Raw genomic sequence first — 15418 nt, forward strand, 5'->3', positions numbered from 1 at the left:
CAGATCTTGCGTTGCTATGGCTCTGGCGTAGGCTGGCAGCTACAGCTCCGATTCGACCCCTAGCCTGGGAACCTCCATATGCTGTGGGAGCAGCCCAAGAAATGGCAAAAAGACAAAATAATGATGATAATAATAATAATATAAAGGAGTCAGAGTTCCCGTGGTGGCACAGTGGTTAATGAATCCGACTAGGACCATAAGGTTGCTGGTTCCATCCCTGGCCTTGCTCAGTGTGTTCAGGATCCGGCATTGCCGTGAGCTATGGTGTAGGTTGCAGATGTGGCTCGGATCTGGAGTTGCTGTGACTATGGTGTAGGCCGGCGGCTATAGCTCCGGTTGGAGCCCTAGCCTGGGAACCTACCTATGCCAGGAGAAGCAGCCCTAGAAAAGAAAAATAAATAAATAAATAAAGGAGTGACTTCATCAAGAGAACTCAGCAGTTCGAAACACTCTGCTCCTGACAATAACAGAACTTCAAAATCCATGAAGAGGAAATGGTTAGAAGTACAAGGAACTATATATATAAATCCATAATTGTAGTCTGAGATTTCAAAACCTCTGCCTCAATAAATGCTAGAACAAATAGACAGAAAATCAGTAAGAATATAAAATATTTCAACAACATTATTAACTGACTTGACCTGATTGACATTTATAGAACATTCTATTTAACAACCACACAATACACATTCTTTTCAAGTATACATGGAGCATTTAAGCAAGACACACCATATTCTGGACCATAAAACAACCTGCAATAAATTTAATAGAATTCCAGTCATACAAGTATCTTCTCTGATACAATTGGAAATTAAAAATTAATAATGGCAATATCCCTGGGAATTTCCAAATATTTATAAGCTAAATAACACACTCCTATATAAGCCATGGCTCACAAAAGCAATCAAAAAGGAAGTTAGAAACTATTTAGAAATGAATAAACATGAAAACACACACATCAAATTTGTGGGAGGCTGCTAAAATAGCACTGAGGAGACATTTTGTAATAAGAATTCTTGAACAGCAGTCTCAAATCAATGAACTCAGCTTCATGTTAAGAAACTGGAGAAAGAGAAAATTGGACTCAAATTAAGTAAAAGAAAGGAAATAATAAAAATCAGAGCAGAAACTAATGAGGTAGAAAACAATATAAAAGAAAAAAATCAATGAAACAAAAGAATAGTTCTTTGAGAATAAAAAAAATTGATAAACCTCTAGCCAGACTGTTCAGGAAAATATTGTGAAGAAACAAATTATCAGAATCAGGAATTAGATACATGGTATCAAGACAGACTCTACAGACAACAAGGTAATTCTAAAGAAAACAAAGACTGATGAAAAAATAACTTTATGAAAATAATAAAAGATGAGATGAAAAAATTCCTTGAAAGGTATGAACTACCAAAGTTTACTCAAGAAATAGATAATAATCTGAATAGTCATATACTTATAAAAGAAATGGAATATGTAGTTAAATACCTTTTCACAAAGAAAACAGAAGCCTCAAATGGGTTCAATGATAAATTCTACCAAACATTCAGGCAAAAAATAATACCAACTACACAAATTCTTTTTCTACAGAAACTGCATAAAGAAAAAAAAATTTGAAAAGGCCAGCCTCTCCCACTCTGAAAAACCAGCCGAAACCAGTACAAGAGGAGAAAACTAGAGATCAATAAACATTACGGTTATATTCACAAAAATCCCAAACAAAATTTTAGCAAGAGGAATATAAGGAAAAGGATAATGCAGGTTGGTTTAACATTGGAAAGTCAATTAATATAATTCAACATTTAACAAAAGATGCAGAAAAAGATCTGCCAAAATCCAACATTCACTCCTGGTTTTCAAAAATCTCTCAGTGAAATAGGAACAGGAGAGAACTTCTATAGCCATTTATAAAACCAACAGCTAATACCATACTTAAAAGTGAAAAACTGAAAGCTTTTCCTTTAAATGTGGGGAAAGGGACTAACAAGGTCCACTCTCACCACTTCTATTTAGCGAAGTACTGAGGGGCTAGCCAGTGCAATAAGGAAAAAAAAGAAATAAGCATCCACACTGGAAAAAAAAGTAAAATGGTCCTTATTCACAGACAACACAATCATCTATGTAAAAAACCTGATGGAATTTACCCCCAAAAGCTATAGAATAAATGAGTTCAGCAAAATCTCAGGATACAAGTTGGGTGCAAAAACCAATTGTATATTTATATACTAGGATTGAACAATCAGAAATGGGAATTTTTTAAACACCATTTATAATAACATCAAAAATATGAAATACCTATGAATAAATCTGAGGAAAGATGTACAAGAACTGTACAATGATAACTATAACTACAAAAAGAAAGAAATTAAAGGCCTAAATCTATATAGGAGATACACATTGATCATGTATAGAAAGATGGAGTAGTGTTAAGATTTCGATTTTCCCAGAATTGATCTACACACAATCCCAATTAAAATTCCAGCAAGCCTTTTTGTAGAATCTGACAAACTGATTCTAAGAGCTATAAGTAAATGCTAATGACTGAGAATAGCCAAAACATTCTGAAAAAGAACATCTTTAGAGGAATAACACACCTTGATTTTAAAATCTTATTAAAAGCCACAATAATCAATACAGTGTGGTATTGGCATCAAGATTGACAAAGATAAATTGAAGAGCAAGTCCAGAAATAGACACATATATACAATTGATTTTTGACAAAAATGCAAAGGCAATTGAATGAACAATAGTAGTTTTTCAACAAAAAAGTTGGTTGGAACAACTGGACATCCACATGCAAAAAAAAATGCCAATCCATACTTCCCATACCTCATACCATTAACAAGAATTAGCTTAATATGGAACATAAAACTTAAAAAAATAAAACTTCTAGAAGAAAACATACAAGAAAATCTTTGTGACCCTAGTTTAGGAAAGGATTTCTTAGATATGACATCAAAACCAGATTCATAAAATATTCCAAAATGAAAAACTAGACTTGGTGAAAATTAAAGACTTGTGCTTTTCGAAGACACTAAAAAAAGAATAAAAAGATAAGCCATAGACCAAGAGAAAATAACTATGAATCATATATCTGAAAGAGTACTTGACTCCAGAATATATTTTTAAAACTTTCAAATGTCAATATTAAAAATAAAAATAACAAAACAAAAAAGGGCAAAAAGTTGAACAGATTTATCAGCAAAGTTAAACAGATGGTTGTGGATCACCTATACTTTAATAAAAATTAATTAACAAATTACAAAGATGGCAGATAAGCACATGAGAAGATGCTCAACACCATTAGTCATTATTTTCAACCTAGGAGAATGCTATTCCCAGCCAAACTATCAAACAAGTATGAATGCAAATGAAGTGCACTTTAAGATATGTAAAATCTTACCAATATATATACACCAACTAAATTGAAAGAATAAAGAAAGAGAAAGAAAGAACAAGAAAGAGAAAGGTGTGGGCTGCAGAAAACAGGAGATCTGACCTAGGAAGGGAGGGAAGAGACCAGCATGATGGTGAATGGAAGTGTCCTGTGCAGACAACTGTTCAGATCAGACTGAAAAGAATGAAGGTTCCAGGAGAGATGTCTCCAGGGATAAAAATGTCACCACTCTATTGGATGATGGCGTTGACTGTAGTGAGTGAAACTGCATGGTTCTATCAGAAAGTCTGAGGTCAAGTGGGTTATAGGTATATATCATTTTAAAGGGGGGAAAATCACAACTATTAGCGTGAAGGAAGACAAAAAAGTTTTACAACTGACAAAGTGTAGTTACGGTGCATGATTCAGCTGTGAACTATTCTGCAGTGTGGAATTGCATAGTTCCACCCCTCACTGACGCCAAGCTGACTCTACGTAATTTGTATTCATTAAATGAGTTCTATGCCTGTTAGAAAGTGGCAGAAGAGTGGGAGCAAGGGGGTTCTGAGAAATGTTGCTGTTTAATCATAATGTCTGTGACACTGGCATCAAACCTTCTTAATGTCTTATGGAAGACTTGGAAGAAATGTTTCCAAGTCACATACCTTTTACATGACTTGTTTTACGATCAAAATCCACCTGCCTTGTCTCTAAGATAAGCTTACCCTTTATTTTTACAGAGACCCTCCCCAATAGTGGTAAGAATTCTGACCATTACAAGACTCTTTACTTCATCTAAATCAAAGCCCAATGCACAGGTTGGGGGAGGGAGAAGAATTTATAGGTATATGCATGTGTACGTGCAGAGAAGGTGGGTATTTTAAAGAATTAAAACTTTCATTTTTTTTCCTTACAAGAAAGTTGTCGGCTCACTGGGAAGAAAGACAGGCACATCTCTAAATGGTGTGTCTTGTGGGCCTCGGTTGTCCAGCTTAGAGCAATTTACTTTTTTTTTTTAAAGAGCATTTTATAAAGATGTCCTCCCAAAATGTGTATTTTAGAAATTATAGTCTCTATTAATCCCTAGAACAGAAAGTAACAATAATCAATGAGCTTTTTGATTTCTCATCAAATAAGCAAGTGGGGAGAGGATTATAGAAGTGGCAGCTCTGATAGATACTATTTGCACCATGACTCCATGACACAGGAAGAGAACATCTAAGGAACAGGTTTGATCCTATCCTCTGTGGCACTCACAGCAGCACCTTGGTCCCCACAGCCGGGTTCCATCTTTCTAAATCAAAATTTAAGATCACAACATGATTTAACCGCTAGAGGGAGTTTAAGCGACTATCAAGTATAATGGAAAAAAGAGGGGCCACATAAAAGAAGGCTTTTTTCTCACTTGGAGCCATGGCTCTAACTCTTTGAAAAAATGTATTACAGAAATATCAAAGAGTTTTTAAAGAAATATCAGGGATTTTTTTTAAGGTGGTGACAGGTATAGTTTTCTGTTTCTTTGAAATGTTGGAAGTGTTCATTTTTGAGCGATTAAAATATTGCCAATGACATGAGTTTTTCTCGATCCTGTACCAAGTGATACGACCTCCAGTTTAGTATTTATAAGATATTGATAAGTGTTCTCCTCAATTATGTATTAGCCAACACAGCCCTGTATGTGTATTTATTAAGAAATCAGTCTTTCAGTCCAGACAGACCAGAATTTAACCTTGCCATAGCACTTTGGGCTATGCGGCCAAAGACTATGTAATTAAGTGCTCTAATTAACATAAGGTTCTAGGTTCCTCTTCTGTAATATGAGGGTACAGGGATTTGTAAACGTATATTAGATAGTACATGCTAAACACCTCGGTGTGCTACTGGATGTAAAAAACCGAGGGAACGATAGGTTTTCCAGTAGGTAGGCACTGCACTATAAACCTACTGACTGAATAAGAGTTCCTTAATCCCTCCTCCCAAAGTCATTTCAGCATCAAAGCATGTAAATGCTGAAGCAAATCTGAGATACAACACTTGGACACGTGACCATATGGCAAAACATACTGATTTCTGTGGCCAACCCTGAGGAAGGGCCCAAGAATTCGTACCTTTAAAGCTTACATTCACTCAGAAAGCAGTGAGAAGTCCATGTCACTTTCTAGGTCCATAGCAACCTTTTAATAAGGATACTTTTTAAGGTTACAGAGGTGGCCTGACTGTAATAGGAAATGTGGTTTTTCTCCCCCACAATTACATATCTTCTTAGGACATGCAGAGTTGAGCAACTCTTACCACTACCTAATTTAATTATTTATTTTTTCTTTTTTACCACACTCATGGCACGTGGGAGCTCCCAAGCTAGGGGTTGACTCAGAGCTGCAACTAGGGCCTACTCCCCAGCCATGGCAACACTGGATGGAACTGCATCTGTGACCTACACTGCAGCTTGCCGCAACCCTGGATTCTTAAAGCACTGAGCGAGACCAGGGATCAAACTCACATCAAAGAACATTGGGTTCTTAATCTGCTGAGCTACAATGGGAACTCTACCACTATCTAATTTTAGAATAATTTCATCACCTCCCCAAAACAAATGCCCCAATACCCATAAGCAGTCACCCTCCAACCCCTTCTACCCCAAGTCCCTGACAATTATCAATCTGCCTATGTCTCCATAGATTTGCCTACTCTGGTGATTTTATATAAACGAAATCATACAATGCGTGGTCTTTTCTATTCGACTTCTTTCACTTAGCATCATGTTTTCAAGGTTCGTCCATGTGCATGCCTATGGCAGCACTCCATCCCTTTTTATGAGTGAATAATATTCCACTATACAGAGAATTCACATTTTATTTATCCATTCATCCACTGATGGACAATTGGACTGCTCCCCTTGTCCCCTTGGCTAGAAACATGTGTGTACAAATTTTGTGTGGATGTTTTGATTTCATTTGGGTATTTACCTAAATGTAGAATTGCTGGATCATAGGTAATTCTATGTTTAACTGATGAGAAACTGCTGAGCTATTTCCCAAACAGCTGCAGCATTTTATATTTACACAACAGCACTATATGAGGGTTCCAATTTCTCTACATCATTGTCAACACTTGATATTGTTTGTCTTTTTTGGTAACAGCCATCCCACTAAGTGTGAAGTGGTATCTATGGTTTCGATTTGCATTTTCCTAATGATTAATGATGGTGAACATCTTTCTATGTATTTATCAGTCATTTGTATATCTTTTTGAAGAAATGCCTATTCAATCCTTTGCCCATTTTAAAATTGGGCTGTTTGGCTTTTTACTGTGGACTTATATAGGCACTCCTTATATATTCTGGATACAACTCCCTCATCACATATAATTTGAAAATATCCCATTATGCAGGTTGTCTTTTCACTTTCTTGAAGGTATTCTTTTAAGTGGAAACTTTAAAATTTTAATAAAATCCAATTTATCTAATTTTTTTCATTCCTCCTCTTTGTGTTATATCTAAGAAACTACTGCCTAATCTAACATCATAAAAATTTACTTCTACACTTTCTTTATTTACAGTTTCAGCTCTTGTATTTATGTCTATGATCCATACAGAGTTCACCTTTGTATACAGTGTGAGGTAAGGGGCTACCTTCACTCCTTCGCATATGGAGAAAACTGTTAAGAGTTTTCACTAAACCATATTTTGCTTATAAGAAGTGTGACACTATACCTTGCCTATACACATAAATGATATATTCAGTCAATTAGTCAACAAATACACAGCAGGGACAATATTTTGAGATAAGACCTGATCAGTCTCTCTTCCCCTGTTTTTCCCTTTCTTTCCCAATACTGAAGCAGATAGCAGGTTCCAGGCTTCCTTGCCAAGGAGAAGCTTATGTAAGGTAGCTTCCTGACTCCTGTTTCTCCAAACACCTAAATTCTGGGCCCAGAGATTCCCAGAACTGGCCGATTATACTGTCCAGAAGAACAAGAAAAAATAGATTTCCCTTATGCCAGAGGAGAGAGGAGATCCCCAGAGATGAAGGCAGAAGGAAGGCAAGAAGAGGGTACAGAGACGGGGAGCTCTGCATGGGGTTTCCCAGACACAGTGCTGAGAGGAATGGCTGGGGTGGCATGATACATATTCCAGCCCAGATTCTCATAAAGCAGCTAATTATCACTAAACAACAATGGCTTATGATGACAGAAACAATGGCAACAACTGACCCAACATTAGATGTCATACTCTTCCCTCCCCACACCTGTACCCACTACCCTGAGCAACTGTGTGGTGCGCAACCTGGGTGCTCTCCTGAAATTCTGGCACATCCCAAAGAAGCAAGGATCTTCAATGAAACCCCAGAAGCACCAAGGTTACATTTTTTTTCTTTACCCTTAAGGCAAAATGGCAACTCAGTCAGAAATTAAGTTTCTATGAAGCAGCTATATTTTTGGCCCCTTTCAGTTTATGGACTGACCTTCATATGTTACACACCAAGTACTGACAACCCACTATGCACAGGGCATCCTCCTATGCTAGGCTGAGGTGCAGAATATAAGTCAATCAAGCCATGGTTAGCCAAGGCATATATAGTCTGGTGAGAGCAAACATGAATAAACTGTATCTACCGGTGACTACACACCACCTATGTGTACACCTTGTATGACATTCTTTTTGCAAATGGATCGAATTTAATGGACTCTTCCTCACAAAAGGCCTTGGCTAAGGATACATGCTAGTAATTGCTGGGGCTTGGATGTGAACTAAGGTGTGTCTAACTCCAATCCATTTTCATTCCTCTCCCAAGGAGAGGCCAATCTGAATGCTATTTTTTTTTTTTTTTTTTTTTTTTTTTTTTTTTTTTTAGGGCTGCACCCATGGTATATGGAGGTTCCCAGGTTAGGGGTCAAATCAGAGCTGCAGCTGCCAGCCACAGCCACACCAGATCCGAGCCTCATCTGTAACCTACACCTCAGCTCATGGCAACGCTGGATCTGAACCCACTGAGTGAGGCCAGGGATTGGACCTGCATCCTCACGGACACTAGGTCAGGTTCTTAACCTGCAGAGCTGAAATGGGAACTCCCAAGTGCTATCCTTTGATAACTCAATGCCCACTGGAAATAGACTTTGGCTTATATTTTCTAAGAGATGGGATGAGACTTAAGTCAGGCCAGCCTTCTTTATCTTGATGTACACTGGCAGATGACTAGCCAGAAGCCTGAGGTTGGACAGAAGTCAGCCAAACTGGCTCCCATGATCAAGAGAACTGTGGCCTTGATTGACTCTGTCAAGGTCTTTCAACCGGTCTTTCAAACAGCTGCTTTCTATTATCAATCACATCATCTATATGTGCAGCAAAGAAATAACAGCTCAGTTGTGGTGGGTGGAGGGTAGGTGGGGGAATCCCAACTTTTCTATCTCTGTGCAGAAGGCAGAATCTGGTTATAAGCAAAAGGGAAATTTTTCTTATAAGGAAAAATCCCACAGAGCTGTTCTGCTTTGAGATACTGGCACTCAACTCGGGGCCTACGAAATTATTTTAAATTCTTGTGTGAAGCTTCCTAGAAACAATAAAAGGAAAATAAGTTGACTTTGGCAATGAAATGCTAATGGCTTTTCCTTATGTATTAATCCTCTGAACAAATGGTGACAATGAAAGGAGGCATATAAATGCTGTGAAAGCCATGATTTATATATTTTCTGTTGCTGCTTCTGCTATTTGATTCTGGGCAGATGACTAAACCAAATCTCAAATCCCAAAGAGAAGCATACAGAGCCAAAGAGAGAAATAGAAAACATGGAGAAATTTAAATCACAAGGAGCTAATGTCTCTTCCTTGGGGTCCTCTTCTGAAGAATAAATCTCTCCCTATTTGGGATTATATAACCACTGAACTTTCATTTTCTCATGTACAAACTGATCTTCAGAGGTGAGGACCCTGAAACATCATTTGGTCCAATGTCTCCTTTTGTAAAGAGGAACGTCTGAGATTATGAGACATTAAGTGACTTGTACAATGGCATATGTTCACTGGAATAAACACTATTAAGATTTTAATTAAGTGGGAAGGGTACTGACCTCAGAAGGAGAAGACCTGGACTCTATGCCCATTCAGCCATATATGAGTTTATAAAATGAACATCTCTGCCCTCTTTGAAAGGGCTATAATTCTGTGAACATGAGGATCATGTTAGTTTTTGCTTTTAAAAACTTAGTAGCTTTCTTTGCAGTTACGATGAAGGGACAATGCATACAGTGTTTATGAGCATGGGCCTTAGAGCCAGACTTACTCCCTTGCAATCCCAGTTCTCACAGGTTACCTTTCTGCCTCTTCAGCAAAATGGAAACTGTAAAAGCACCCGCCACATGCCGCCCTTAGAATGATTAAACAAGATAACACGTTTCAAGAAGTCAGCACACTGCATGGCACGACAGCAAGTGCTCAGTTAGCACATGCTGCCATGATATGATCATAAAGCAACCATAAAGATGATCATAAAGATGATCAAAGAGTTGACATCTTTGTGTGCATTAAAGGAAGGCATCCCTTGCTCTGGGCTGATGCAGCCCAAATGCTAAGGTCCCCATGAAGGTTGGATCTCATTCTCCATGGTTATGTCTGGCTCTAAAGAAATCATTTCCCCAAATCCTTTGCATGTAGTCAATGACATGTGTTTGTTATAATGTAGGCCTTCTAGAAAATGCTTCCAAGGGGCCCTACTTAGACGGCAGGAAAAATTTTGCTCTTCTTTTCCTTCTTTCTGCCTAGAATGCAGAAGGAATGGATGGGGTGACAGCAGCCTATTGATTATGAGGGAAGGGCTAAAAGACTTTCAGAAATTCAGTTCTTCAGCCAATAATTCAAGGCCAGCAACCACTAACCTATGGACTTTGCTTCATGAGGAAAACAAAATCACTTACATTTTTAAATCTACTATTATCAAAATAAAATTCCTAACCAAAATACCCTCCAGAATCCACTTCTCTTTTCTGATCAAATATTTGTAGACCTCGGACTTCTTGTGTGGCTCACAAAATATTTGTAGAACTGCCTGGTCAGCCACTTATTTCTGGCCACTTAGGGGTCCTAAGTTAGATCCTCATTGTCTATCACTTAGATTTTTTTTTTTTAACAAAAATGTAAAAAAACTGCCCTCAAAGTCCTTGCTATTCCAAGTGTGGTCTGTTTACCAGAGGCACAAAGGTCACCTAGGAACTTGTTAGAAAGGCAACATTTTCAGCCCCATCCAGAAATAGTGAATTAGGATCCCCAGTGATTTCTGTGCACACTAAAGTCTAAGGCTCTGCACTAGACTTCCAAACTCTGCTGTCATTCCTCTTAAACACTACAGCCAAAATCATCCTCCTGAAGCACATGAGTAGTTTTCTAATAGCATCACTTTCCTCAAAAACCTCTAAGGTCTCCGTACTGCCTACAAACTAAAGTTTAGACTCCTTATCCTGAAAAGATTTTCTATGGTCTTGTGTTGTCCTGAAAGTGCCCAACGAAGTGACTGCCACACACATACAAGGCAGGCAATAAATACTATTCTGCATAAAAGAAAGCAAAAAGTGAGTGTACCCAAGAAAGAACATATTTCTTAATTCTGGCTTTCCCATGCCAGGCACTGAGGATACAGTGGTATGAAAAACCAGACACTGTCCCTTGCCTTCATGGAGGTTAGAGACCGACTGGAAGGACAAGATCTTAAAAAGAAATAAAACTATGTAGTGATAAATTTTAAGTGCTAAGAAGGAAATGAATGGGGAGTTTCTGTTGTGGCTCAGTGGGTTACAAACCTGACTGGCATCCATGAAGATGCCAGTTCCATCCCTGGCCTTGCTCAGTGGGTTAAGGATCCCACATTGCTCTGGCTGTGGAACAGGACGGCAGCTGCAGTTCTGATGAGACCCCTAGCCTGGGAATTTTCATATGCCATGGGTGAAGCCCGAAAGAAGGAAAGAAAGAAAAGGAAATGAATGGACAATGACACGGTAAGCTAGACTGGTCAGAATGGCCCAGAGTTTGGGGAGCCATTTGAGGGGCTATTCCAGGTAGAGGAACAGCCGGCACAATGCCTTGAATGTGGCCTGTCTAAGGATCAGAACCAGAGCTGCCCTTTTAGGCTTACTCCAAATTCCGGGAGGAAGGTGGTATGGGCTTCACCTTCCAAATCACTTAAGAGAGCATGAGGGCTTTCTTTTCCCTGACAGATGTCTTCACTGGCACCACGAATGAGACAGAGAGCAGGGTATGCTTCAGAGTCCTGTGAATCCAACCCTGGAAATCAGACGCAGTGAAACTGGAATCTCAACTCTGCCGCTTACCAGCTCTCAACTCCCTGGACGCCCAAAGCCTCTTCTTCCTCAAATAAGAAGTGGGTTTAAGAACAGAACCAACTTTGCGGTTATTGTGAACGTTAAGGGAGATGATGCTGGTAAAGCTCCCCAGAGCACTGCCACCCACATCGACGCTGACCTGAATATTAGAGGTTACAAGATTGTGGTGACGATGATGATGGTGACAGTTAACTATTGTTAGCTGCGGGCAGAGGGCTTATCCCGGATACTCCAGTTCTCCTCCCCCCATCTCGTCTCCCACCCCCAGGCCTTCAGGCCCCGCCACCCCCGACAACCTCCCACCGCGCGCGAGGCTACAGTGACCCCAGGGCGGGCGCCGGGCGCCGCCGCCGGACCCCGGTTACCTGGGGCCAAACGCGACCTGTCGCCACCTCGCGTCCTGGGCCCTGCCTCCCTCCCGGCTGCCTCCCGGCCCGCAGCTGCGGCGGCGGCGCCCCCAGCCCGGCCCGGCCCGGGCGGCGCGGGATTCCTCGGCGGGGCTGGCGGCGGCGGCCACGCGGCGCGCTCCGGCGGAGGGGAGGGGGCTCCGCGGCGGCGGCGGCGGCGGCGGCGGCGGCGGCGGTGGCTGCAGCAGCGGCAGCGGCGGGCCCGGCGGGGGGCAGAGCCCAGAGGCGCGGCGGCAGCGGCGGCGGCAGCGGAGGAGGAAGAGGAGGAGGATGCAGGGAGCTGCGGGCGGCGGCGCGGCCCGGTCCGCAGTGAAGCCCGCGGCGCCCGAGGCGCAGGGAGTGGCCGTCGCCTCCCGCGTGCACCATTCCTGAGATGGCGGCGGCGCGGCGGCAGCTCGGGGAGCCGAGGAGGGGCCAGCCGGGCGCGGGCTGAGCCCCGCCGGCCCGGGATCTCGCCTGGGACCCGCGTGGTTGGTGGAGCCCCGGCGGGGAGCCAGGCCTGCGGAGCGGCGAGGCCAAGGGCGGCCCCGGAGCGGAGCGCAGCCGGGCCCGGGGAGGCCGCGATGGCGAACGCGAGCGAGCCGGGCAGCGGCGGCGGCGAGGCGGCCGCCCTGGGCCTCAAGCTGGCCACGCTCAGCCTGCTGCTGTGCGTGAGCCTGGCGGGCAACGTGCTCTTTGCGCTACTCATCGTTCGGGAGCGCAGCCTGCACCGCGCCCCATACTACCTGCTGCTCGACCTGTGCCTGGCCGACGGGCTGCGCGCACTCGCCTGCCTCCCGGCCGTCATGCTGGCGGCGCGGCGGGCCGCGGCCGCCGCGGGGGCGCCGCCGGGCGCGCTCGGCTGCAAGCTGCTCGCCTTCCTGGCCGCGCTCTTCTGCTTCCACGCCGCCTTCTTGCTGCTCGGCGTGGGCGTCACCCGCTACCTGGCCATCGCTCACCACCGCTTCTACGCCGAGCGCCTGGCCGGCTGGCCGTGCGCCGCCATGCTGGTGTGCGCCGCCTGGGCGCTGGCACTGGCCGCGGCCTTCCCGCCGGTGCTGGACGGCGGCGGCGGCGGCGAGGACGAGGACGCGCCGTGCGCCCTGGAGCAGCGGCCCGACGGCGCCCCCGGCGCGCTCGGCTTCCTGCTGCTGCTGGCCGTGGTGGTGGGCGCCACGCACCTCGTCTACCTCCGTCTGCTCTTTTTCATCCACGACCGCCGCAAGATGCGGCCCGCGCGCCTCGTGCCGGCCGTCAGCCATGACTGGACCTTCCACGGCCCCGGCGCCACAGGCCAGGCGGCCGCCAACTGGACGGCTGGCTTCGGCCGCGGGCCCACGCCGCCCGCGCTCGTGGGCATCCGGCCTGCCGGGCCCGGCCGCGGCGCACGCCGCCTCCTCGTGCTCGAGGAGTTCAAGACGGAGAAGAGGCTGTGCAAGATGTTCTACGCCGTCACTCTGCTCTTCCTGCTCCTCTGGGGGCCCTATGTCGTGGCCAGTTACCTGCGGGTCCTGGTGCGGCCCGGCGCTGTCCCCCAGGCCTACCTGACGGCCTCCGTGTGGCTGACCTTTGCACAGGCCGGCATCAACCCCGTCGTGTGCTTCCTCTTCAACAGGGAGCTCAGGGACTGCTTCCGGGCCCAGTTCCCTTGCTGCCAGAGTCCCCAGGCCACCCAGGCCACCCTCCCCTGCGACTTGAAAGGCATCGGTTTGTAAGGGGACCTCCTGCCACCTGCACCCCAACCCAGCCTTTCCCTTTGGCTTGGACAGTGACGTCGTTTTCTCCCCCCTTCTGCGCCCCGTTTAATTTTCTAAGCTGCCTTCAAAACGCCTTTGAGAAGTGGCTCGTCACTTACTTGGATTGTACAGACTCCTTGAGAGGGGGCGGTGGTTTCGAAGTTTCAGCCCCACCCCAGCTCTCCACGTTCGTCCTCCTAAATATATTTTCATTCTGACAGTAGAGACCCTGGAGTCTTTGTACTGGTACTGATGTCTTTTATTCCATATGTTACTCCTTTTTTTTTTTTTTTTTTAATTAAATAAAGGCTAAACTAAATTTCTTCATGCAACCTTTCCTAAAGGCCATGGCCAGTTTTCTACAGAAGCTATTTTTGACAACCTCAAGTGGCATTACCTTTTTGCAGTGAAGTAGAGGAAACCAGGGGGGCTTCACAAGTCTCATTTCTTGAGGGTCTTCTGTTGGAAGCAGGAGAAGGAGGGAAAGTTGTCTCAAGTTCCCTCTGAATTGCCGGCCTTGGGGTCGTGGGGACTGCTCTGGTTCTTTGAAGGCGTTGAGAACTTTTGTGCAGTATTGATTCTGAATTGAAAGCAGAAAATGGGAGTGAGTAGCAAGGCAGTGGTTTGTAGTTGGTAACAAGTAATGCAAGTCAGATGTTTCCTACCTTGCTTTATACCACTAGAAACAGCCCATCAGCAGACAATTGCTCTTTGTATTATACCAATCTTGAGTGGAAACATTTCTGTAAAATTGTAACTTTCAAAAGAGTAAAAAGTGTCTTGGTTAGTAATGGTGTTGGAGAACATACAGTATTGCATGTTTTTGTGTGTACTGATTGTGGTTCGAAGATTGGGAGGGCTCTGAGACAAGCGGAGTACTAAATCAAAAGTTATTTAGGTATTTTTTTTGCCAATAAAAAGTAAAATAATTTGGTGGAAACAGCTTGTGCTTTGAGGAGCCCAGTTTTATTCTGTTGTATGAAGCTAATTTCCACTTTGACAATTGTTCTTCTTTTGTTCATGGTATAAATGGATGGAATATAATAATACTCTACTTTGAGACAAAGCATTTCCTTAAAATGTTTGTTAGGTTAAGCTGTGCTGTTCTACTGATGTTTAAGTTAATAATGAGAATTATAATTTTAAATGATGTTTCTTTGTTAGACACAGTGTCATCTTAAATTGAAAGACTAAATTCTGCAAGTACTGTATAATATTTTTTGGCTTATAATGCTACATTTTTATTAATGTATCTTCCGTTTTGAGGATTTATATCTGTATTTCTCTTTGCATTATATAAATATACCAGTATTTTCATTCTGGAGTGGCTTTTTGTTGCTGTTGTTGTTTGAGGCCATGACAGGTAGTAATATACATCTAAGTAAGATACTGATGTTCTGTTATCCTTTTAGTGCATGCTGTCTACGTGGCCATCAGAATTTCAAGAAACTTGGAAGCTTGGTAACCTAAAACAGTATAAAAATCTGCAACTCTTATCTTTAAAAAGAAGAAGCAGTAGATATATATACTGCCTTAAAACTGTTTTCTATAAACATAAAATGAGTTCAAGCAAAGCAATCATTCTGATAAAATAATTAAAA

The 15418-nt window shown here is 43.1% G+C and overlaps 2 protein-coding genes across 3 annotated transcripts in view; one reads left to right on the forward strand and one right to left on the reverse strand.

Moving 5' to 3' along the window:
* Positions 1 to 12939, reverse strand: part of EIF4E3 (eukaryotic translation initiation factor 4E family member 3) — a 72136-nt gene extending 59197 nt beyond the window's left edge. Inside the window, exon 1 of one of the 2 annotated variants that reach the window (XM_021070855.1) lies at positions 12828 to 12939. The gene's annotated coding sequence lies outside the window, so the exon portion shown is untranslated. Of the gene's footprint in view, positions 1 to 12060; positions 12113 to 12827 lie in introns of those variants that run through there. The other variant, XM_021070856.1, reaches the window with a different exon arrangement.
* Positions 12642 to 15141, forward strand: GPR27 (G protein-coupled receptor 27). The gene has a single exon (XM_021070852.1). The coding sequence runs from the start codon at positions 12666 to 12668 to the stop codon at positions 13794 to 13796; it is 1131 nt and encodes a 376-aa protein (XP_020926511.1). The 5' UTR covers positions 12642 to 12665; the 3' UTR covers positions 13797 to 15141.

This window comes from Sus scrofa, chromosome 13, assembly GCF_000003025.6.
Source record: "Sus scrofa isolate TJ Tabasco breed Duroc chromosome 13, Sscrofa11.1, whole genome shotgun sequence".
Lineage (NCBI taxonomy): Eukaryota > Metazoa > Chordata > Mammalia > Artiodactyla > Suidae > Sus > Sus scrofa.